Source organism: Acaromyces ingoldii (assembly GCF_003144295.1).
Source record: "Acaromyces ingoldii strain MCA 4198 unplaced genomic scaffold FA10scaffold_8, whole genome shotgun sequence".
Taxonomy (NCBI): domain Eukaryota; kingdom Fungi; phylum Basidiomycota; class Exobasidiomycetes; order Exobasidiales; family Cryptobasidiaceae; genus Acaromyces; species Acaromyces ingoldii.
Genome location: NW_020290254.1, coordinates 484,162 through 506,518, shown reverse-complemented (window position 1 = coordinate 506,518; position 22,357 = coordinate 484,162). Strand labels below are relative to the sequence as shown.

At 59.7% G+C, this 22,357-nt stretch overlaps 8 protein-coding genes across 8 annotated transcripts; 4 read left to right on the top strand and 4 right to left on the bottom strand.

Annotated features, from left to right (window-relative positions):
• The first annotated feature begins 123 nt into the window (after positions 1 to 123).
• Positions 124 to 2,810, top strand: FA10DRAFT_256461 (hypothetical protein). Its single transcript, XM_025519807.1, has 5 exons — positions 124 to 289; positions 371 to 858; positions 922 to 1,689; positions 1,773 to 2,511; positions 2,573 to 2,810. Exons 1-5 carry the CDS (start codon positions 172 to 174, stop codon positions 2,692 to 2,694), a joined length of 2,235 nt encoding a protein of 744 aa, XP_025374333.1. The 5' UTR covers positions 124 to 171; the 3' UTR covers positions 2,695 to 2,810.
• On the bottom strand, positions 2,733 to 4,368 carry FA10DRAFT_269740 (putative serine/threonine protein phosphatase ppe1). Its single transcript, XM_025522863.1, has 7 exons — positions 4,007 to 4,368; positions 3,873 to 3,940; positions 3,666 to 3,819; positions 3,484 to 3,601; positions 3,327 to 3,418; positions 2,933 to 3,263; positions 2,733 to 2,865 (listed from the first exon to the last, which is right to left on the bottom strand). The coding sequence occupies exons 1-7, from the start codon at positions 4,238 to 4,240 to the stop codon at positions 2,807 to 2,809; spliced, it is 1,056 nt and encodes a 351-aa protein (XP_025374332.1). The 5' UTR covers positions 4,241 to 4,368; the 3' UTR covers positions 2,733 to 2,806.
• A 378-nt stretch (positions 4,369 to 4,746) lies between these two features.
• Positions 4,747 to 7,617, top strand: FA10DRAFT_234725 (hypothetical protein; the record flags this gene model as incomplete). Its single annotated transcript, XM_025518996.1, has 5 exons — positions 4,747 to 5,044; positions 5,104 to 5,218; positions 5,286 to 5,372; positions 5,434 to 5,557; positions 5,623 to 7,617. 5 exons carry the CDS (start codon positions 4,747 to 4,749, stop codon positions 7,615 to 7,617), a joined length of 2,619 nt encoding a protein of 872 aa, XP_025374331.1.
• Positions 7,618 to 7,746: 129 nt separating this feature from the next.
• Positions 7,747 to 9,192, bottom strand: FA10DRAFT_195717 (RBP11-like subunits of RNA polymerase). Its single transcript, XM_025518404.1, has 4 exons — positions 8,773 to 9,192; positions 8,598 to 8,705; positions 8,091 to 8,531; positions 7,747 to 8,018 (listed from the first exon to the last, which is right to left on the bottom strand). The coding sequence occupies exons 1-4, from the start codon at positions 9,146 to 9,148 to the stop codon at positions 7,876 to 7,878; spliced, it is 1,068 nt and encodes a 355-aa protein (XP_025374330.1). The 5' UTR covers positions 9,149 to 9,192; the 3' UTR covers positions 7,747 to 7,875.
• Positions 9,193 to 9,320: 128 nt separating this feature from the next.
• On the top strand, positions 9,321 to 11,711 carry FA10DRAFT_195611 (hypothetical protein). Its single transcript, XM_025518403.1, has one exon. The coding sequence runs from the start codon at positions 9,384 to 9,386 to the stop codon at positions 11,604 to 11,606; it is 2,223 nt and encodes a 740-aa protein (XP_025374329.1). The 5' UTR covers positions 9,321 to 9,383; the 3' UTR covers positions 11,607 to 11,711.
• A 310-nt stretch (positions 11,712 to 12,021) lies between these two features.
• Positions 12,022 to 14,853, bottom strand: FA10DRAFT_262884 (hypothetical protein; the record flags this gene model as incomplete). The annotated part of the gene is made up of 1 exon (XM_025520156.1): positions 12,022 to 14,853. One exon carries the CDS (start codon positions 14,851 to 14,853, stop codon positions 12,022 to 12,024), a length of 2,832 nt encoding a protein of 943 aa, XP_025374328.1.
• Positions 14,854 to 16,633: 1,780 nt separating this feature from the next.
• FA10DRAFT_269736 (putative phospho-2-dehydro-3-deoxyheptonate aldolase) lies at positions 16,634 to 18,216 on the top strand. Its single transcript, XM_025522862.1, has one exon. The coding sequence runs from the start codon at positions 16,888 to 16,890 to the stop codon at positions 18,109 to 18,111; it is 1,224 nt and encodes a 407-aa protein (XP_025374327.1). The 5' UTR covers positions 16,634 to 16,887; the 3' UTR covers positions 18,112 to 18,216.
• A 10-nt stretch (positions 18,217 to 18,226) lies between these two features.
• On the bottom strand, positions 18,227 to 22,329 carry FA10DRAFT_195563 (hypothetical protein). The gene has a single exon (XM_025518402.1). It carries the CDS (start codon positions 22,236 to 22,238, stop codon positions 18,285 to 18,287), a length of 3,954 nt encoding a protein of 1,317 aa, XP_025374326.1. The 5' UTR covers positions 22,239 to 22,329; the 3' UTR covers positions 18,227 to 18,284.
• Positions 22,330 to 22,357: the final 28 nt, after the last annotated feature.

Sequence of the window (22,357 nt, the reverse complement as noted above, 5' to 3'; positions counted from 1 at the left end):
GAGTGGACAAGCGCCGGCTGGAGCGAACGAGCGAGCGTGTTACTTTTTTTCAATTGGCGCGCCGCGTCGAACGCGTGGCTTTTTTTTGCTAGAGAGGAAAGAAAGCTCAACCAGAAACGAGCAAGAAGATTTCGGCGCAAAGAGGCGAGAACGCAAGCAGTCGGGAACGGGATGAAGGTCGTAGGGCTCTTGTCGGGGGGCAAGGATAGCTGCTACAACCTCTGCCAATGCGTGAGACAGGGGCACGAGATTGTTGCTTTGGCAACATTGGCACCGCCTGAGGGAAAAGGTGTGTCGGCTGAGCAGAGAAGAATCCGTGAAGTGGGAGACAAGAGATGCTGAGAGACGGCTTGTGTGAACTGTGGGGCAGATGAGCTCGACTCGTACATGTACCAGACGGTCGGGCACGATGCGATTCATCTCATTGCGCAGGCGATGGACCTGCCGCTGTATCGAACGACAATCTCAGGGACAGCACTGAACCAGACATCGTCGTACGGCTCGCGCCTTGGGCTGGGACAACAGGCGGGCCCTTCGTCTGCCTCAAGACGAGACGAGACAGAAGACCTGTACGAGCTGCTCCGGCTCGTCAAGGCGAAGCATCCAGAAGTCGATGCTGTCAGTGTCGGCGCCATCCTGTCCAACTACCAGCGCGTGCGCGTCGAGCACGTCGCAATGCGGCCAGACATTGCGATGCAGCCCCTCGCCTTTCTCTGGCTGCGCAATCAGGCGGAGCTGCTCGGGGAGATGTGCAGCGCAGATGTCGAAGCAATACTCATCAAAGTGGCAGGGATCGGTCTCGAGAGCGAAGATCTGGGGAGAAGCCTAAAGCAGATGAGGCGCAAACTGATGAAGCTTGTGAGCAATTATCGCTACTTTTAACGATCTGCACGCTGACTGGTGCAACGAGCCTCCCGACAGAACGCAATGTATGGCGCCCACGTTTGTGGCGAAGGCGGCGAGTATGAAACGTTCACGCTCGACTGCCCTCTCTTCAAGAAGCGGATTGTCATCGACCAATCGACATCGGTCCTGCACTCTGATTCGTCCTTTGCCAGCGTTTCGTATCTCCGCATCGACAGAGCTCACCTCGAGGAAAAGAATCACCCCCCGGCACTGTCAAAGGCTATCACGGTGCCTCCTCTCCTTGATTCGGTGGGTATCAAATCTCTTGACGCGGCCAAAAAAGCTTCGCCGGGCTCTCCACAGCAATTCGCTCTTGAGCGTCGTACTGCTCCCCGGCTCAGCACTGCCTCTCAGGCAACGACTTGCCGAAAAGGCTGCTGGCTCGCCATCGCTGGACTCTCGTCTCCTGCTCCGACACCAGCTGAAGAATTCCGAAATGCATTCGACAAGCTTCTCTCTGTTCTACAGGCCGAGGGCCTCTCCTCAGCTCACCTGGCCCATATCAACGTCTACCTCTCGAACCAGTCCTACTTTGCGCAAATGAACAAGGTCTACTCCACCCTGTTTGGCGCAGATCCGCCTTCGCGAGCTTGTATTGCGTTAGGTCATGAGGAGCCTAGGATCGTCCTGGAGGCGCTGGCCATGGATGATGGGATCCGGTATGACGAACTCGCTTCGTCTTCGAATACTCAAGCGGCTGTCAGACCGAGGCGGGCCCTCCATGTCCAGTCAAGGAGCTACTGGGCCGCTGCTAACATCGGACCATACTCCCAGGCCGTCAATGTGAGTCCCACTCTCTTCATTCTCTCACCCCTTGCAACTGCTGACGATCTCGCTCTATGATCCACCTAAATTATTCCATACAGGCCTTCTCGAGGATAACGATTGCAGGCCAGATTGGCCTCGTGCCCGCGGCCCTGTCCCTGCCGCCGCCGTCGGAGGAAGACGCAGAGATGGCGCAAATCGCACTGTCGCTTCAGCATGCGCGACGCATCTTCAAGGCCGTCCTCGAGGATCACCGTGTGGAGAAGAGGTACGGGTGGATCGAGGGGTGTATCTGCTGGGTGGAAGAGGGCAGCGAGGAGAGAGAGACAGCAAAGAGGTTGAACGCCTGTCGGAGCGCCTGGGACGGACAGGGGGCAATCAGCGAGGAGGATGACGAGCAAGGTTCAGAGACGTGGGATGAGGGCTGGCTGCAAGGAAGCGAGCAGAAGAGCATCCCTGTCGTTTATGCTGTGCTGCCGAGATCGGCGTTGCCGCGCGGGGCCATCGTCGAGTGGCAGCTCGTCGCACACGACGGCAGGCGCGTCGCTCCTTTAATTCACGCCGACGAAGATGACGACGACGACGACGACGAGGGAGAGGCGGGCGTGCCTGTTCGATCGACATTCCAGGTAGATCTACCTGCTGCCGACGGCGCGAAGTGGAGAGGGGAGGGTATGAGAACATCGTCGAAGAAGGGTGCGTCGTCGTTTGGTATCGCAGCACTGTCGCGCGACCCGCGCAGCGACGATCTCGAACCGCTATCGTCCATCATTGATGAGCTTAAGGAGGCGCTTTGGATCCGTGTCTTGTTTAATGGAGACCTGGACGAGGCTCTACAATGTGAGTCCGCACATTCCCCATTTCTCTCCTCGAGCTCTGCAACTCACACCTTGCCGGCCAGTGACGGACGTATTGCGGGGATCCACGGACGCCTCCATTCAGCTAGTCCCCACCTCGGACCTCTTCGACAGCCGAGGAGCACGCTGCGAAGTTGCACTCGTCTGGCAAGCCTACCACTGTTGAGTCCTCACGCAATCGTCAGTGCAAATAGTGTGTGGATGGAGTGCATGAAACCGATGCATGGGATTGTATGCGTCAAAACCGTGGTAATGTACTGTAGTAGTAATGATAGAGGCTAGAGGAAGTACTGTGATGTTGTCAATCGAGACGGCGTTGTCCGTTCTTGATCCGGTACTGTGGGATAAGCGACGTCAGGCCTGCCTTAATCTTTCGCCGCTCAATTCTGGAAGATCAGACTCACCGGCTTCGAAGATTTTGAAGTGTTCTGGCCCATACTTGGTCGGCGGCTCCTCCGGATACCCGCCATTGCCACCCTTTATCGCCCTCTGGCTCTCTACGTCGTCGTCGTCTTCGTCATTACCTGCAACTCCATTTTGCTGCCCTTGCCCTTGCGTGCCATCAAGGCTCAAGAGGTCGTCGACAGTGAAGATCGAAGCAACGTTGCCGCACCGATAGCAATAATTTGGAGCAGACCAGACTGTGACGATGGCGTTGTCGTGCATGAGCTTGTACCCCTCCTGAACAAGCTGATGCGCCCGTGCGATAAGTTCGAGATTGTTTACATGATTAAACTGGAAGACGTACGGGTCAGCAAAGAGGCTGAAGAAGTTGACGGAATCAGCGAAAAAACAGACCTCGCTCGTCACTGTCTTCCCAAACAGCCAGCCAGCGCCCCTCGGACTGACACTCCAGGTGTCGATGTCGTCTGGATCTGACCACATGAGGTCTGTTCGGGTCACAAGAGGGAGTCAGCACCCTTCCCACCATCTTTACTTGACCATGGCAACTTACCACAGAATGCACCCTCATGCGGAACTTCTTGGGCCCTCGCAATGATGCGGACCTGATCCAATGTCCGCACGTCCGGGCTCAAGCCTCCATGGACGCACAGAACCCTCCCATCGATGATCTGCAAACACCTCGCATATCAGTAGGCCGGTCGCAAGGAATTCAGCTGTGAGATATCGACTCACAGCAGCCAAATTGAGGTAGTCGAAAACCTGACAGCAGCTCTTCCAGACATTTGCATTCCCGTACTTGTGCTGGCACTCGTCGTAGAAGCCGTATACCTGGGTAATCTGCCGCGATTCGTGGTTGCCTCTGAGCAGGGTGATGCGGTCCGGCCACCTAGGTCTGCGCTTTAGCGTAACTGTGCAAACAGGCTCTAAAAAGACACATACCGGGCTTTGAGGGCCATGAGAAGCGAGAAGGTCTCTAGGCTGAAGTAGCCCCGATCGACGAAGTCGCCCTACATGCACACAGTCTTCATTAGCGCGCGACGAAGACAGAGTCAAGGTGCTTCTGGGGAACTCACCATGAAAACATAGCCCGTCTCTGGCGGCTCTCCTCCTACTCTAAAAAGCTCGAGCAGATCCCAGAACTGGCCATGAATGTCGCCACACACCGTCACAGGGCTTGCGACGGGCTGGATGTTGGACTCTTCGAGGAGGAGCGACTTGACAATGTCACAGAGTGACTTGATGTCTTGCTCCGGCAGGTACTTGCATTGTCGTAGCGTTGCTATCGCTTGGTCCAAATCCAACACCATGTCTCTCGTCACCGCCTGTCCTCTAGGCCGCCGTTTCGATCGGGTGTCGAGATTGCGAGGATGATGCGCGTCCCTGTCTTTGATGTGTGTCTGTCGCTTTGGCCGGAAAATTTGGACTTAGCCGTCTGCGCCGCCCTCTCTGTCCCAGCTCGGCCGACCCCTTTGAGCCCCCCCGTCTCCAGATAAATCAAAATTCAAAGCCAGTAGAGACGCGCGCGCGCGCCGACATTGCTCTTTTTCCCAGGCCACTTTACATCAGAGGACCGAGGAGGGAGACGAGGCCGCACGCACGACGCCCAGCGTGGTCACATTACACGAGAGAGAGTGAGATGGTGGCGATTGTACATGCCGAGGAGGATCTTGACGGGGCTTCACAAAAGCGGACCTCTGCTACGCCACACTCCCTCTTGTCGCTTTCGCCTTCGCCCTCGGCGTCGTCGTCTTCAGCGGTGAGAACAGCTGCAGCAGCGGCAGCAGCAGCCGGTCCTACTCCGAGCCCTTCGAATATGAACGACTTGTTGCCGTCCTCGGACGATGAGCAGACAGGGGACGTGCCAGAAGCTGGACCGTCGAGGTCGCCCTCGCCCTCGCCTGCGCGTCCGCCATCTGCGTCTAGGAGGAAGTCGTCGCCTGCCAAGAGGGCCAAGGGCCCGACACAGCTTGCAACGCATCTGCCGATTGCTACCGGCGAGGCTCTGGAGACGTTTGAGAGCCTCAAGGTCAACTCGCACCAGAACAACAAAGTTGGCAAGAGCAAAGGGCGGGAACGAGATGTCATGGTCTGCGAGTGCCAGTACCGCCATGGTGAGTAAAGGGAGAAGCTTTGGCTTGGGAAGAAGAATGCTGACGGGAACGACGAAAAGGCATCGATGACCTCTCGAGTGCCTGCTCCGATGATGGGACCTGCATAAATCGGCTCACACAAATCGAGTGCATGGCCTCGGAATGCAATTGCGGCCACTACTGTCAAAATAGGAGGTTGGTCTCTTGCATTTAAGTAAGGATCTTGTGACATTGGTTTGCTGACTGCAGCGCGCCGCCATAGGTTTCAAAAGGCACAATATGCTCCCCTCGAAGTGGTGGCGACCGAGAAGAAGGGATTCGGGTTGCGAGCGTCGAAGGCATTACCAGCGTAAGTCTGTTCATTAGCTCAGGCCGGGACTAGGGCGAGCTGACGGGGAGGCATATGGCAGAGACACGTTCGTGTATGAGTACCTGGGTGAGGTCGTCGAGGAAAAAGAAATGAACCGGCGGATGCAGCAGTACAAAGACGAGGGGATACGACACTTCTACTTTATGATGCTGCAACGAGAGGAGGTGAGTCGGGATGATCTGGCTTTCCTTCACAATTCGTTGGCTGACTCGTCCTCGCGGTACGGCAGTACATTGATGCGACAAAAAGAGGCGGTCTCGGTCGCTTCATCAACCACAGCTGCAACCCGAATTGCCAGGTAGCCAAGTGGACAGTCGGCAAGTATATGCGGATGGGTATCTTTACCAAGCGCGACGTCGAAGAGGGAGAGGAGCTCAGCTTCAACTACAATGTCGACCGGTACGGCAACGAGGCGCAGCCATGCTACTGCGGCGAGCCCAACTGCATTGGTGTTCTTGGCGGCAAGACGCAGACCGACATCGGCGGTATGGATCAGCTCTTCATCGAGGCGCTTGGCATCTCAGACGAGGTGGATCGTTTGGAAGCCAGGGGATCGCGGCGTAAGAAGAGCAGACATCTCGACGAGGACTATAACCCTACTCTGAGACCGATTGAGGATGAGGAAGTTGGAAAGGTGGTTACAGCGATGCGTCAAGCGACCTCATTGCGGCACATCCTCCAGAAGCTCCTCAGCCGTGTCCACATGACGCAGGACGTCGAGGTACAGCGACGACTGGTACGGCTCCACGGCTTTGTGCTGATGGCTGCGCTCATTGACGAATGGATCGACGATCGAGAGATAGTCTTGCTGGCCCTGGGCAGCCTTGCCAGGTGGCCGCTGATTGCTAGGAACAAGGTCGTGGACTCGGGCGTCGATCAATTGGTGACAAAGTTGGCCGAAAATGGCGAAGACGAAGAGCTGAGCAACCTAGCCAAGGATCTGCTCAGTGCTTGGGAAGCACTAGAGATGCAGTACCGAATCGCTCGCAAGGATGACCAGCAACATCAACAACACCAGGAGGGCCAGAACAACGGCCACCAGTCTTCTTCCTGGCTCGAACCGAGACGCTATGGGGACGATGAGGGCGATGAGAGTAACAGCGGTGCAGCGGCCGTGACACTCGAGACGGCAAAGGCGCCCAACTGGATCTCGGGCAAGCTGCAGAGTGTGGTGCCACGGCCGCTTTTCGCTGCATCCGACTCGCCCTCGACTCCTCAGACGCCTGATGGACATTCTCGACATCTTCATCACAATTATCCACCACACCAACATTCTCATCCGCATCCTCATCACCATTCGTCGTCGACCAAGGTCCATTGGCAAACTTCCTTGACAAAGGCATCGCCCGCGCTCTCCGTCGCTGCTGTTGCGCCTGCAAAGAAAAAGGTCGACATCGAAGAGATCATTCGACAGGCTAACGAATCGCAGGCGGAGCAGCGGCGCCTTGCCGAACAGAAGGCTCGAGAAGCGGCAGAGGAAGAGGCCGAACGGAGAAAGAAGGAGAAGGCTATCTCTATCTCGGCAGTCACAAGCCGAAAAAGCAGCAGCAATCCAAAGAGCAGCAGCAACGGCAATAGTCATCATCACAAGAGTGGCAGCAGCAGTAGTGGTAAACGGCAGCATTCGCAGACGCGTCCGCGTTCATCAGAGGGCGTCGAGGGACCGCAAAAGAAGAAGAAGGCCAGCGACCAAGACACCTCGTCTTCTTCACCGACGGTCGAGAAGAGGTTGAGGAAGCTCATGGGCGAGATCGTCGTCAAGGTCATGTCGCGCTATTCTGCGGAGCTCGACCGGGACGTTTTCAAGAAGCACGCGAGAGAGCTGACAAACCTTGTGTGCGAGAAGGAGCTCCGAGCGAGAGCCGCTTCCTCCTCAGCCTCTGTCCTGGACGACGAAACTCTTTTCAAGGAAGGCCTGCCAAACGAGAAAAAGTACAAGGTCAAGGTGTTCGCGGATGACTACGCCAAGAAGCTCGTGCAGAGAAAGGGAAGGCACGCGTCTGCTTCTGGATCTTCTTCGATGCAGGCAGACGACTCTGTTGCTGCTGCCCAGGCACATTCTTCTACTTCTTCCCCCTCGTCAGCTTCGTTGGCTGCTACAGCGAGCACGACGGCAACGACGGCCTCTACCTCCGCCACTTCGAAGGAGTCGAATGGGATGCGCGTTGTCGAAATGGCTAGCAGCGACATGGACCTTGCGAGTTCCGGTACTACTGAACAATAGCTTGGTGTTTTCACGTCTCATTCTCTTCCTCCCTTTTCACGGAAACCTCCCTCCACCCCCCAGCTCACCATCGCACTAGATTAATTGTTGTTCGCCGTCGTCATTGTCAATCACCAGTGTACTCTCCAATCATTGTCCCCTCTCTGTCGCCGACTGTGCAATTGTCGCTTTCCTAGATCATCTTTCCATATGAGACGTTGCTGAAGAATGGCTATTCATTGTACTGTTACAAGGATGTGAAGGCAAGGGAGAGGTGTTCTACCGAGGAGCAGCAGCAAAGGAGTGGGTCCTCTCGAGCTCCTCGACGCCCTGCTTGACGGTCCTGATTTTGTCGATGAGCACCTCGATGGCCGACGGAAGCAGCTCTTCTGGCGGGATGATGCCTGTCGATTCAATGTCGACTGTCACCAGCACCGTCGTCAGCATAGGTGTCTCAACCTCTCGAGCAAATGCATGCTTGGGATGCCACTCACACATGAAGTGATCCCGAACGCGGCCCAGCTTGACGCAGTCCTCAAACTCTGGATGCCGGAGCACCTCGCGGCTGACTGTGTCCTTGCGAGCGTCTTTGACATAGATCTCTTCCCGTCCCGTCTCTTTCTGCCTTCGAACACCAATGACGCCCTGTGGGAAGCACCTGACGAATTTGCCAACGTTTTCCTCACCGCCGTCGACGATCTTGTCGGAGTCGAGGATGTCAATGTGGGGCAGGAGCCGGTATGATGCAGTGGACACGGGCGAGAACTTTGTGTGGTCCTTGCCGACGCCCTTTACGCAATGTAGCTCCATGAAGACCTTTTGGCCGGGGCGGAGCTTTGCGAGGAGAATGTCCTGGTGGACCGGGCGGGGCGGGTCGTCTTTCCAGTCGACAGATTGGTCGCCCTTGGGGTCCCATTCGAGGTCACCGGAGAGGACTAAGGGGAAGGTGTTTTCAGCTGAGTATGGGGGAGGATGAGTAACAGAAGAATCTCAAGACGTACCTTTGTCTCCTTTGATGTGGTTCGGATCACCCTCTTTTGTCCCTGGTGTCCGCTCGCAGCTGACATTGAGCGCAAAGACCATAGTATTTCTATCCGTCGGCGAATCATCTGTTCCTCACTCTCAGGATCAGTAATCAAGACTAGCCAGAAAGCGAGAGGCCTGACAAAGACTCACCGCCCTTGAAGTGCATCCTCTTTGGGTCAATCTTGAGCGGCACAAGCCCCAGTCGGTGGGCGAAGACCTCATCGACGACGATGCTCGTGTTGTTCCACACGTAGACATTTTCGATGGCCACCGTAGGCACCTCGGCAAGAAGCACTCGCCGGATGGCATTGGCCACGCTCGCGTCCACGCCCACGAGGTCCAGCTCGATGCGGTCCGATGAGAGCCGGGTAACTTTTGTCTGGAGGTGAGCCTGAAGCGCCTCCAAGGACCATTGCTGCGACGAAGACGTTGCGCCCGATGCGCCAGAGTTGAAGGGAAAGTCTGTCGAGGTCGTCTTGGAGACCCACTCCCGGTTGATGCCGACCAGCCTGCTGTCCTCGACCATCTCGATGGACTGACGACCAAGAAGAAAGCGTAGTGGCCGGAATCCAGCTTCTGAACCAAAAAATCAAAAACAAAAAAAAAATAAAAATCACAAGGTGGAAGAACTTGCCATGTGGCTCCGTTCCACTTCCGATTCGACTCTTGAACCTCTTGGCCGAAATTTAAGATTGTGCGCTGCGTTGCGCTTTTGCCTGCTCCTTGTCCACAGCCTCGGACCCATCGAGGCTTTAACGACGATGACGACAACGACGACGATCGTCAGGCGACACGATACAAAGGGGAAGGGGAGGATGATGTGTACAGCCTCTGAGGAGTCGCACGGTACTGGCGATTGCGCGGACAACAGCGAGGATAGAGAAGGGAGAGGGCAAGGGACGGGACAAATCCTGACTCTGGGGGGGATCATCGACGACGAGCGAGCAAAGGAACGTGCAGTCGGCCACAGAAAAGAAAGGCGACGGCGAGGTCTGTCAAGCAACCCTTTTCTCCCTGTGACGAGGCGGCTCTTCCTTGTTGCTATCCTGCTTCTCATATCTCTTTCTCCCGGGGTCCATGCGCAGGACGAACTAAGCTCAGCTGGCGACACGCAGCAGCTGACATCGGCGACATTGACGACAGCGAATCCGAGCAGTGCGGTGACGATTTCCAGTCCGTGGCGAACAGTCACAATTGATCAGGCGGAAGCGAATGGGACTGTCAACATTCCTAATGGCAACCTGCTCCCAGATGGCGTCCCTGTCGTCACGCAGCTTGACGTCGCTGCACAAGAACCGATTATCTTCCATATTCAACCGTCTTATGTAGTACCTTCAAATCCCTTGTGGATAAGTGCGACACTTTGCTCAGGTCCCTCCGTCGCCCCCCTCGTGGTGGCCGACAATCGCACCCAAAGTATCACCAGTCTCGACCGGCCCACTCTACCACGAATGTACGTGTCGACCGACGAGAATAATCAAAAACCTGGTCCCGACTCCCTGCCCAACCGCGGCGATGGTTTCGGCAACGTCCAATACTTTGTTGGAGGCCACGCTCAACTGACGCTCGCGACTGAGGGAGATGCGGACGACAGGGTCGCCAACGGCGCCTGGATCAGCATCTATCCCCCTGAGACGGTTCCAGACGCCAGCGGAACATGGAACATCACCATCATAGTCAGCACAAGTCTTCCTCCCGCCAATGTCTCATCGTCGGCAGGTCTGACATTCTCCGACAGCGACACGACTCGAGCGCTTCTGACGACCAGCTTTAGCTTCCAGGCCGACAGCACACCTCCCAATGCCACTGTCTACGTCCTACCTACCGATGGCGAGCACTCGCTTCCGATGAGCGAGTCTTACAACTCGTCCTTTTGCGCCCTCGAGTCTGCCTTCCAAGCCTTCAACTCCACGCCAAATCCTGGGGCACCGGCCATCAATGCGACCATAACTTCGCGGGGAAGCACCCAGCTCGACGCTGGCGACGAGCGAAGACTGCAATACGAGCTGACTGGGCTACAGCCGTCGACAAATTACACAGCCTGGCTTATCGAGCACACAGAGACAGACATCACATCGCCGAACAGTACGACATCAACTAGCTTCATGGCTACCACGGTGTGGCCCGCCATCAAGTTCACGACCAAAAACAATGAAAATTGCCGGCTGGTGTACGACGTATCCTTTTGCCCGCAGGTGGCCTACAGCATCCCCGTGGGTCCGACTGTCTCGACGGATCGAGCACTGTCCGTCATCAACGAAACCTTTGCGCCAAACTTTCTCAACTTCTCGCGGACGGTGGACACGTTCCCTTGCGGCTCGATGGAACAGGGCAACTATAGCCCGGTGAAGACGTGCGACGACTGCAAGAGGGCCTATCAGGACTGGCTCTGCTCCGTGACAATGCCGCGCTGCACTGACACTCTCGGCTCGACATCGAGTGAGCAGTCTGTCACAAACACATCGAGTCTGACGGCAGCCTACACAAACGTATACAACCTGACGGGCAAGGAGACAGCCCTCAACACCGAGCTGCTGCCCTACATTGTCGATCGCGGTGGAAGCCACGGCAGCAAATCTCGACGGTCGTACATTGAGAACGAGCTCGAGGTGACGAGTGCTTACGGCGAGGTGCTGCCCTGCATCTATACGTGCTTCTTTGTGAGCCGCTCTTGTCCCAGCCCTTTGGTCCAATGGGCCTGTCCCATCTGGGACGTGTCGGCCCAGATCGACTATGGCACCTTTGCCGATTCTGGCCAGCTGGGCCTGGGTGCGGGCGAGAATGGAGGGGCAGGGACGCTGGACGGGCAGCGATTTGGCGGACCGAGCCGGTACGTCGCCCAAGACGGGTTCGGCAAGACGTACTGCAACTCCCTTGGCGTCGATCTGCGGCTGCGGGAGGAGAACGGAGCAGGGCGGCTGGCGAGAACGGCTTCGAGCATGGCGGTGGCGGGTGTCATGGGTGCTGCGCTGTTCTTCATTTGATTCTTTTTTTCCTTCTTGTCCAATCCTCATCATCAGATCAACTCATATAGAGGTTCTCATACAATTTGCATACTCGCTCTTCTCCTCATCGAAGCCATCGGATCAGACAGACTGGGACCTGTTGCTGCAGAGACCTTTGATTGCTGAAAAGAGTGGCTCGCAGTCCCGTGTCGGAACCGCACAAATGAGATTGTGAGGAACAAAAGTAAGAGGTGTGAGAGAGAGAGAATGCGTGCGACCTTGAAGAAGAGAGGAAAAGACCAGGATGTGAAAAATGAAACGCAAGTGTTCAATGCAGGGCAGAATGTCGCTTTTCGCTCTCGCTCTCTATGGAGAGCAGTGAAGAGGGGAAAGAGAGGAGAAGAGATAGAGGGAGCAATGGAAAGGGAAAGAGAAGGATAGGTAGGGGGGTATATCAGCCCTTTGTTGACGAAGCGGCCCTCCGGTGCTTTGCGCTCGTGCCACTGGCCGCATTGCCGCCAACAGCCGTCGAGCCGAGGCCTCCAAAGCCCTCTCGAACGACGACAAAGAGGCAAGTGACGCTGATGATGTCTTTGATCTCCTCGCGCGTCAGACCGGCCCCATCGGCACCCAGGCTGCTCGCGCTGAGGTCCGGCAGCGGAAATGGAATCGCGAGCTGGCCGACGAGCTTGGGGTGGTGTGGCGCTGGAGACAGGCTGCCAATAGGAATGCGCGTCGTCGGGCCCAGGACCAAGTGGCACGTCCAGGGTGTCTCGGAGTCTTCAGGGTCCGACTCGGGATCGTCGTCATCGTCGCCGCTGTTGCCATCGTTGGAGATGCTGATCCGAGGCGGGTTGGAACCTGCGTCGGTCGACTGTCGGGGAGAAGACGTGCCAACCGACGGGGGCCTCGAGCCAGTCTTCTTTGGAGGACGAAGGTTGGACGACGAGTCCGCCGCGGCAGACGAGCTGCGCTGCGAGAGGACGCTGCCCCTGCGAAAGACCGAAACGTCAGAGCTGCCCCTCCTGTCGCCCTTGACGCTGTCCGTGGCAGAACGCGCGTGGGCGGCGACACTCCTCCGCCTGCTCGAGGCCCGTCTCGTGGCCGACGGATCCCTGGTCCACTCGATCCGGACGGGGATATCAGTGGGGGGTGGGTGGATCTCGTTGCCGCCCATGCGATTCACGATGTTGAACCTCTTCCAGACACTGCTCAGGATTGCGTTGCTCCCTGCCTCGCTCCTACGCCTCATGCTAGCTTCCGGATTTTCATCTTCGTCGAACTCAGCCTTGCGCGTCCACTTGCGCACCGTCCAATAGTAGCCTTCTGTCCGCTTCGAAGAATCACCCTTGAGTCCACCACCGACAACGAGCTGAGGGATATCGAGGCCCAGCGTATGGGTAAAGGTGTTGGTAAGGCCGCTGATGGAATCCCGCGTGCTTGTTGCTGTTTCCCTGTCGGTACCCGACGTCACAGAGGGAGCCAGGCTCTCCTTTGCACTGGAGACGCCTCGTACTCCGCTGCCAACAGACAATCGGCCAAAGAGAGACTGGCCGTCGTTGGCCGACGAAGGCTTGGCGAATACGCCACCACTCACATCAGGCCGCGCCTGGGCGCTGAAGCGTTTAAACTTGCTGAGAAGCTTGCCACCAACAGTCTCCGGCGGGCTTTTTGCCTCGGGCGTCATTGCTTCAAAGGAGGTGGGCGGTTCTTCCGACGTGGGTGGGCTCGTCTGCTCATCTTCAGACCGCCTCGACAGCATGTGGGAATCGACGCTGCCATCGCCCGGGGACCCAACGCCGCTCCCGCTCCCGCTGTTGGCCACCGACGTCGCTGTTACCGGCCCTGACCTCGATCCCCGTCGACCAGTCTTGTCGAGCGTGGCCAGGTCGTTGACTCCATAAATGAGCTCGTGGGGCTCGAGGTGTCCGAACCCGTCGATCTCAACGCCCTTTCGTCCAAACTTGGCCACCTTGTCGTCTGTCCCCGCGTCCGTGACAGTGGTGGGGAGGATGCTGTGGAAGCAGAGGTTGTAGAGCGGTGTCACTTTGCGCGACGAGGAGACACCACTGCTGGACGTGGAGTAGGTCGAGAAGCCGCCGCTGCTCGTCTCGGAGCTCATCGAGTTGCTCCGGCGAAGGCCGCCCCTGAGCGACGTCGAGGAGGAGGTGGATGCCGTCATGGACACTTCGTCCCTCGATGACTCGCCAGACGTGCGAGGCTGCCCCGCGGGCTCTCTGGAAGAAGGTGGTAAGGGAATGACGAGCTGGATCTGCAGGTTCAAAGGGTTCGACTGCTTGCTGGGTGGGGGCCGCACGATGACGAGAAGCTCGGGCGGGGCGACTTTTTTCGCCTTGCGCCTTTGCCCGCTGTCGTATGCTCCACCACGCTGTACCTGCTGCGGCTGCTGCTGCTGCCAGTCTGCCTCGCTTCCTGATCGCGCGCCGCCGTGGCCAAAGTCGCTGCTTTGGTAGCCAGACGAGGTGACGCTCAACCGGCCAATCGAGTCGCTCGCATAGGTCGGTGCCACGTATTCGTCACCACCACCACCACCACCACCTCGAACCTCGACGCGTGGAATGACAATGTCCGGTCTCTGCGTTGCTGCTACCACCGCCTCGGCCTCGATTGTCGCATCGCTTGCATCTCGACGCGGCCCCAAGGGCAAATTGGCCTCACTGTTGTGGAGCCCAGCCAGCGGCGTTCGCTGCAGCTCGGGGGTGCCCATTGTATGCGGCCTTGGCGTGCGCATGCTCGCCTCTCGCTCGTTTGCCAGGCTCGACGCCGTGCCTAGCGTGGGCGTCTTGCCGTCCGAGTAGGACCGGCTGCTGCTTGTGCTGGCCGTCCTCGGCGCATGTTGGCCTAATCGCGGCGTGGGCTCCAGCATCCTGTGGAGACGCTCTGCGCGAATGCGTGCCGCGGTCGCTGCTGCCGAGGCGCGTGGCGGCGGGTGGTGGCCGTGTGGGGCGGACGCAGGTCGAGACGGGCCAGGCGTGGCACTGGGTGTTGGGCCGAGGCTGCTCCGGGGCGAGGCCACAAACGGTCTCTGTCGCTCGTCCGGCGGGAGCCAGCTGGCTGGCCGTGATCGAGTGGGCTTGCTGTGATAATCGACAGGCGTCGGTGCCTCGTCTTCTGAGCCCTCGTCTTCGTCGTCTTCCTCTGTGATAAAAGACCCGGGAGGTGCATAGTGTGAGCGAGAATGAACCTGACCATGGACATGGCGAAGATGGAGATGAGAAGAGGAGGGGCCAGACGCAAAGTCCGGCGCGAGCACCATGGCGGGCATCGTAAGAGGGGTAGAGCAAGGGAGAGACAGAGAAAGAGAGAGAGGGAGGAAGGAAGCTGCTACGCCGCCACGACTCGCATCGACGCAAAGTCAACACGATCCCGAGGGAATGGAACAGAGGCAGCGACAACACCAAGAGCAGCAGCAGCAGCGTCGATGGATAGGATATAAGGGAATGGCATTGGGCAGCCGCCAACGCCCGTCACATTCATTCCGTCGCAAGTGCTGGTCCGCGGCGGAAATCAAGTTCCGTTCGTAGCTGCTGACTGCGCTGGATGTGCCCTGACAGGGCGTGACAGCCTGCAGCGCAATTCGGAACACGGCTACAATTCGCCTCCAGGGAGCGGAAACTCACAGTGTCTCTGTAGAACCTCTCCTGGCATTTGCCCTCTGTTGTTCGGGACTGGTTCGGGTTGTCTGTAGGAAAACGCACCGAGGGGAGATCAAGGCGTACGACGCGGCTGGGCAATTCCAGGTCAGGTCGAACGAGGCGAATTTTAGCCGTGTAGGTTGTGTGCGTGAGTTGTGTGTGAATTATTTCCTTGCTACTACTCTAGTTTAATTTGCCGTGGCGTTTCCCTTTTTCTTGAGACCCGAGGGTTGCTCAGCAAGCTGGTCGACGAGACAAGCAGAGCGCGACGTAGAGCAGCAGGAGCTCAGTGTAGGCCGGTCCGTCAATGCAATGACGACGGTACGGTACCCCTTCTCCGAATAGAGAAGCCACAGGGCCGACTGCGATCCAGCGGGCAAGCAAGAATTGTGTATTGAAAGCTCTAAATTCAAAAGGGGGGTGCTTGCGTGGGGAGGGAAGGGGGGGAAGGAAGGGTTCAAAGGCGCGCCCGCGCGACGACTTCACTTTACTTCCTCGGCCCGGTTATGCGAACACGGCTTGGAGCCAGGCTAGATTGGGACTACCGCTCTGAAGACGGTCACCACTTTGGGCAGGGTTCTCATGCAAGTGCCACTTTGATTTGGACAGGTCATGCGACAAGATAGTAGTAGTACTGCTGCAGCATCATGATATGCTTCCTGACCTGATGCCCGACGTGCAACGCTCATGCTGAAAAGCTACGCCCTGCCTGATTGATGCCCAAGCAGCAGGTGCGCGCTTCTCCGAGTAGTGAAAAGCAGCAGTAGTAAGCTGATCTGCTCTCTCTCTCTGCGCAGCTTCGAGATCCGTCGGAAACGAGACACAGCTGCTGCAATACTGCAGCTCCTGTTCCGCGGACGGACGTCGAGTTCCGACATTCGATCCAGGGAGCTAGCTCAGCAATTTGACCTTTTTCTATCGCTGATAGCCCAGGGTTCTTCTACCCGCTCTCTTGGCGCAGAGCAGCAGCATTGCTTGTCGAGGATAGGCAAGTCAATTAATTTGTACTTCTTGACTACAACTGAAGAGACGCCCGCATACAAACTTTCATGCTGAATCGCTGTAGAGACAATTCTCTTTATTAATTGGCCCTACTGTACCAAGCCGAGGTCCAATACGCATCTTGTCATGTAGCCCTTTCCCGGTACGATTCACCCCGATCGCCGAGGAGTGCGTTCGATGACAGAAACTTTCAGAGTGACCGAACAGGATATCTCGCGTGACGAATCTCGAACCGCGTGACCGAAAGCGTCCGGGGCACCAGAACCAAGACCCGATCCGTCTCACTAGTCGCATTTCGGCTGGCTCGGGAGTTCCGCGTCTGCATTACTAAGCAAGACGGGCACCTGTGCAAGACTGGTCCTGTCACTCACGTCTTTTCAGATTTTTTCCTTTTTTTTCGGTTTCGACTCATAGCGCCGTTCCTGTGTAGATCTGTCCGTATCGTCGTCGCTCGTATAAGAGACGGAGAGACAACACCACACTAGCGTTCCCGATATCTTCAACACAGGGTGAGATCGCGAGAACTGCGACCGCAAGCGTCCCGACTCATAGAGGTTCACACATCAGAACCAACAAGCACTCCGAGACAAAACCCTTGCTCCATCCCACACACTCACAGTTACAGTGACACTCACACCCACTCCAACACCCTCCTCCCCAAAATGACGACCGACCTCGCCCTCTCGTCGAGTTCTGCGCCTCTGGCTGACGCAACAGTGAAGAAGGCCGCTGTTGCTGCTGCCGCTGCTCCTGCTGCCGCCGCTCCTGTAGCCAACGGCAACCACTTTGAGTACGTCAACGACGTCCATATCACGGGCTACGAGCCCCTCATCTCGCCCGCCCTGCTGCTCCACGACACGCCCGTGACCAATGCTTCTCGCGAGACAATTGCGCGCGCCCGCGGTGAGGCCTCGGCCGTGGTCAATGGCAAGTCGGACCGGCTGCTCGTCGTCGTGGGCCCCTGCTCGATCCACAACGTCGAGGCGGCGCTCGAGTACGGTGCGCGACTCAAGGCACTGATTGCCAAGCTGCCGAACCTCGTCGTCATCATGCGGGCCTACTTTGAGAAGCCGCGCACGACCGTCGGCTGGAAGGGCCTCATCAACGACCCCGACATTGACGGCTCGTTCCAGATCAACCGCGGGCTCAAGCTTGCGCGCAACCTCCTCGTCCAGCTCACTTCGCAGGGCATCCCCGTCGCCTGCGAGGTCCTCGACACCATCTCGCCCCAGTACACGTCGGACCTGTACTCGTGGGGTGCCATTGGTGCTCGCACCACCGAGTCGCAGCTCCACCGCGAGCTCGTCTCGGGTCTCTCGATGCCGATTGGCTTCAAGAATGGCACCGACGGGGGGCTCACCGTCGCCATTGATGCGATCCGCGCCTCGTCAAAGCCGCACGCCTTCATGGGCGTCACTGCCCAGGGTCTGGCAGCCATTGTCAAGACGACGGGCAACAGCGACCTCCACGTCGTCCACCGCGGCGGCAACGGCTCGACCAACTACGACGCGGCGAGCATCGCACACAGCCGCGCCGAGCTGACCAAGGCCATCCCCCAGCGGCACCCCAGCATCATGGTTGACTGCTCCCACGGCAACAGCCAAAAGGACTTCCGCAAGCAGGCCCTCGGCGTCGCCAGCGTCTGCGAGCAGCTCAGCGCCGGCGAGACGGCCATCACGGGCGTCATGATCGAGAGCAACCTCGTCGAGGGCAAGCAGTCGGAGCCCAAGGCTGGCTTCTCGACTGCCGCCGACCTCGTCTATGGCCAGAGCATCACCGACGGCTGCGTCTCGTGGGAGACGACCGTCGAGCTCCTGACGAAGCTCAACAACGCTGTCGCTGCTCGGCGGCACCACCACGCGTCGTCGCTCAACGGCAGCGCCTAGTCTTGTCTTTTTCTCTGCTCCACTAGCTTTTCACTTTGTATCACTTTTCTTCTCGCCTTGACAGCCTTGACACCATGGACAATTTGATCGTCGTCTCAGCACACACAAACAGACAGAGAGAGAGATAATGGCTTTGATTGCTGAGGCTTAATTGTGTGTTTGCTAGGAAGTGCCTACCAGTCCCTCAGTCTGCGCATCATGGCAAATGCTTCGCTCCTGGCCAGCTCTGACTCTCTCTGTGCTCCCGCTTCTCTATCTGGGCCTGCCCCTGCTCCTGCTCCTGCTCCTGCTCCTTCTGCTGAGCCTGCACCTGTACCCGCCTCTCCGCGCGCGAGGCGCTTGCCGTCGGCGTCGCTCAGTGCCGCACACTCTCGCCACGCCCTCAGGGCCCTGCTCAGCTGCCGCTGCTGCTGCTGCTGCTGCTGCGCGCGTCCACCTCCGCTGCCTCCGCCTCCGCCTCCGCCTCCGCCGCCGCCGCTGGTGGTAACGGAATCAGCCTCGCCGACGTTGAGGGCAGCAAGGATGTTGGCGAGGTAGTCGAGGTCGGCGCCGAGCTGGGCAGCGCCCGCGGCGCTCAGGCGCGCAATGCTCGGCAGCACGAGGTGGACGAGGTGGGCGAGGAGCGAGAGGCAGAGGCTCTGGACGTAGGCCTGGAGCACATGGCCCGCGGCACCGCCCTCGTCGTCGGCGGCCGTAGTCGCTGCGGCTCCATTCGTCGCTGCTGTCGTCGCCGCCGCCGCCGCCGTCGAGGATGTGGCTGCCGAGACGGAGCCGTCGGCTTCGAGGGGCGCGGCAGACGAGGGCGCCGTGGCAATGGCCGCGACGCTGGCGCTGTGCCGGTGCGAGTGCGCGCGCCGCTCCGTCGTCGGCGATGGCGGGCCCGCCAGCGACAGCGACTCGGTCCTGTGGTGGTTGTGCAGCGGCGATCTCGGCACCGCCTCGAACGCGTCTCCCTCTGCCTGCTTCTGCTGCTTCTCCGCCTGCGCCTCGTCCTCGTCCTCGCCGCCGCTGTCCCCATCATCAACAAAGGGCAGGGCAGCCATGGCCCAGCGGAGCGCCGCCTCGTCGGCCCAGACCTCGAGCAGACGCGGGAGGTCGAGAAGGCCCTCGCCCACGCGGCTCATCGCCTCTGTCGGGCTGAGGCTAAACGTCGGCATCGACAGCTCGTACTCGTTGACGGCGCCCGGCAGCCGGCTGGCCTCCCACGCGGGCAGCGAGGCGTAGGCCTCGAGGTGCGGCATCAGGGGCGAGAGGACCATGTCGGTGAGGTGCCGCTGGAGCGTGCGGACGTGGGCGAGGAGCGCGATGCGCGCGGCATTGAGCATTGTGCCGCGCTCTGCTTCTCCTGGTGCTGGTACTGGTGCTGGTGCTGGTGCTGATGCCGTTCGTCGAGAAGAAGACGGCGCATACAGCGGCCCTTCTTCTCGCCCCGGCTCCTGTCGCGCGACGGCCCGAACAGACTCCATGACCGCTCGCAGGCCCTCGTCGTCGGCCGCGGCGGTCTCCTGCGCACAACGAGCAGCGACGAGGATCGCAAGGGGCGCCCGTGGCACGCCGCCGTGGAGGAGACCTGCACTGCCACTCCCGCTCCCGCTCCCACCGGCCTCAGGCGCAGAAGTTGCAGTAGAGCAGAGGCGCCGCATGGCCTCCTGGCCTGCCCACGTCGACGGACCGAGGACCATCTCGGCGGCGTCGACAAGCCGGGCCGCCACGCTCCGTTCCACCTCGGCGAGTCTTCTCCAGGCATCGTACGCAGTGCCCAGCAGGCCCACGCCCTCTTCGAATGCCGTCCATTCGTCGCCTCCCGCGCCTGCTCCCGCTCCTGGCCCCGCTCCTGTTCCTGCTCCTGACCCTGCTCCCATGCCCACTCCCCCTAGTGCCGTGCCGTCGCCGAGGCCGAGCGCGTCGGCGGCCTGCTGCCTCGCCACCTGCGCCGCGCGGGCCGCCCTCGCCTCGAGCCGGGCCTTTGCGCCGTCGAACAGACCCGCAAAGAGGCCATCGACCGCCTCGACGAGGCCCAGCGTGCCAAGGCCGTAGGTGAAGGCGACGTTGCGCAGCGCCGCGTCCTCGGCCAGGCCCGCGGCAGCGACGACGTCGTCGCGCAGCTGCTTTGCTAGTTGAGCACCAAGCAGGATCGACCCGTGCGACTGCTGCTGCTGCTGCTGCTGCTGCTCGTCGTCCCCGGCAAGCGCGCGGTGCCGGACGCTCGTCTCGCGCGCCCACTCGGCCGCCAGCAGCCGCTTCTCGAGGGCAGCATACGAGAGCTGGAACGGCAGCAGGGGGTCCAGCAATGCGCGCTGCCAGCTGCCCGGTGTTGCTGGAGCAAAAGACGCAGCAAGTACCGCCGCGAGCTCGTTGTGGGTGGTGTATGCTGCAGAAGAAGAAGACGCTGCTGGCTGCTGCTGCTGCTGCTCGTCAAAGGTGCCCGACGTCTGCCGCGAGGGAGGGTAGTTTGCCACGCTCAGCCGCCGGCTCTGTCGCCGGCTGCTGTTCATCGATGTGCGCCTCGTCAGCGCGGGTGCTTGAGCAACGCTGCTGCTGCTGATGCTGCTGCTGCCCATCGTTGGACTCATCCTCGGGTCCGCGGCGGGGCTGCTGCCCTGCTGCTGCTGTTGTTGTTGTTGCGCCTGTTTTATCTGGATCGAAGAGCTGCTTGGAGAAGTCATTGACGGTCGCTGCAAGTTCACAGGCGACGCCGGTGGTGGCTGCTGCTGCTGCTGCTTCTTCGATGGCGTCTCTTCGGCCGGCGCGACTCTCGCGATGGCACGGTCGATGTCGCTGTATGCGTCCTTGATGGAGGCGTGGGCCCTGACGAGCACGAGGAGCGCCGCGTCGTCGTCGCTTCTCGCGGCGCTGTCCAGCGTGGCCCCATAGCCCGGCTCGAGGGCGAGGACGGTGCTCGCGACAAAGGCCTCGACGCTGCCCCGTGGGTCGTCTTCGAAGAGGACAGGCGCATAGAGGCGCTCCTCGTTGACGAGGGCCACGAGGGCGGCAAAGAAGCGGGGCAGGACATCGGCGAGGCTGGTCGTCGAGGCAGCCAGCGCCGCCGCTGTCCTGTCCTCGTGGTGGTGGAGATGCTGCAAGGAAGCCCAGTCCTTGACGAGGCCTTCGCGCCGCGTCTCGCGCCATCGCTGCCGAAAGACGTCGCGGCCGCCATCGACGTGGGCGAGGACGTCTGCGAGCTCGCGCACGCGCCCAATCGCACGCTCGCGCACGGCCGCCACGACGAGGGGCGAGATGGCGTCGACAAAGGCGCACGTGAGCGTCTCGAGGAGGCTGCGCCGGACCTCGTACTCGGGCGTGCGCTCAAAGACGGCCAGGCTCGTCCGCGCTTCGGCGAGCCGTGCGGCCGCGGGCGCGTACTTGGACTCGGACAGGTACGTGTCAATGTCCGTCGAGAGCGTCGACCAGCTCTCGGCGAGGCTGAGCACGGCGAGGGCGGCGGCCATGCGCGAGCGCAGCGACGAGAGCGTTGCGAGCCGGTCGAGCGAGTCCGACGCAGGTCCTGTCGCAGCAGTAGCAGAGAAGGAGGAGGAGGGCAATGACACCGACGATGAAGAAGACAACGACGACGAGGCCTGGAGCGCGGAGATGTGGTCGCGGAGCGTGCTGGCAGACTCCTTCATGAGGCGCAGCTCGAGCGAGAGACGCGGAATGGCGCCATTGATGCCCGCGATGGAGGCGTCGATGGACGTGGCCGTGTCCTGAGATGCCAGCGAGAGGCTCGACGAGATCGACGAGAGCAGCGCATCGACGGCGAGCAGGTGGTCGCGCGAGCCGGGCAGCGCTGCCGGCTTGGGCACGGCGTGCGGCGAGGAGGGCGACCCGTCGAGGCGCAGGTCCAGCGCCGGCGACGGCGGCACCTGCTGGCGGTCCTGGCCGCCTCCGCCGCCGCCGATGTTGCGAGAGAGGCCAGCAGCGAGGGTATCGTTGAGCCAGTCGCCGACGCCAACGCCGTCGTCGTCGCACGAGTCCAGGCCCTCGATCAACGATAGCGACTGCGACTGCGACGAGGAAGGAGCGACGTCTTCGTCGCGCGCCCGCAACGCCAGGCTGCTGCCGGGGCTCAGCAGCGACGGCTTCGATGCCGACGAGCGGGCCCCGAGTGGCGAGACTTGCTGGCTCATCGCTCGCTCGCCTGCCTTGTGTTCCCCCGCTGTTCTTCCTGTTCTTTTTTTTTTTTTCCCTCCGAATGTGTCTTCGTGAGGATAAATCTAAATTGGATTGGAAGAAGGACGTGACGGAG

What these genes read in the sequence shown, in the direction of transcription:
- FA10DRAFT_195563 (XM_025518402.1), bottom strand. Translation starts at nt 22,238, where the DNA reads ATGAGCCAGCAAGTCTCGCCACTCGGGGCCCGCTCGTCGGCATCGAAG.
- FA10DRAFT_195611 (XM_025518403.1), top strand. Translation starts at nt 9,384, where the DNA reads ATGACGACAACGACGACGATCGTCAGGCGACACGATACAAAGGGGAAG.
- FA10DRAFT_269740 (XM_025522863.1), bottom strand. Translation starts at nt 4,240, where the DNA reads ATGGTGTTGGATTTGGACCAAGCGATAGCAACGCTACGACAATGCAAG. An exon ending in AGACGGGCTATGTTTTCATG is followed by an intron (nt 3,941 to 4,006) that starts GTGAGTTCCCCA and finishes GTGTGCATGTAG; the next exon opens with GGCGACTTCGTCGATCGGGG. An exon ending in GGAAGACAGTGACGAGCGAG is followed by an intron (nt 3,264 to 3,326) that starts GTCTGTTTTTTC and finishes TACGTCTTCCAG; the next exon opens with TTTAATCATGTAAACAATCT.
- FA10DRAFT_256461 (XM_025519807.1), top strand. Translation starts at nt 172, where the DNA reads ATGAAGGTCGTAGGGCTCTTGTCGGGGGGCAAGGATAGCTGCTACAAC. An exon ending in GGCACCGCCTGAGGGAAAAG is followed by an intron (nt 290 to 370) that starts GTGTGTCGGCTG and finishes ACTGTGGGGCAG; the next exon opens with ATGAGCTCGACTCGTACATG. An exon ending in CATACTCCCAGGCCGTCAAT is followed by an intron (nt 1,690 to 1,772) that starts GTGAGTCCCACT and finishes TATTCCATACAG; the next exon opens with GCCTTCTCGAGGATAACGAT.
- FA10DRAFT_269736 (XM_025522862.1), top strand. Translation starts at nt 16,888, where the DNA reads ATGACGACCGACCTCGCCCTCTCGTCGAGTTCTGCGCCTCTGGCTGAC.
- FA10DRAFT_195717 (XM_025518404.1), bottom strand. Translation starts at nt 9,148, where the DNA reads ATGGTCGAGGACAGCAGGCTGGTCGGCATCAACCGGGAGTGGGTCTCC. An exon ending in CCACATCAAAGGAGACAAAG is followed by an intron (nt 8,532 to 8,597) that starts GTACGTCTTGAG and finishes CCTTCCCCTTAG; the next exon opens with TCCTCTCCGGTGACCTCGAA. An exon ending in CGTTCGGGATCACTTCATGT is followed by an intron (nt 8,019 to 8,090) that starts GTGAGTGGCATC and finishes TGCTGGTGACAG; the next exon opens with TCGACATTGAATCGACAGGC.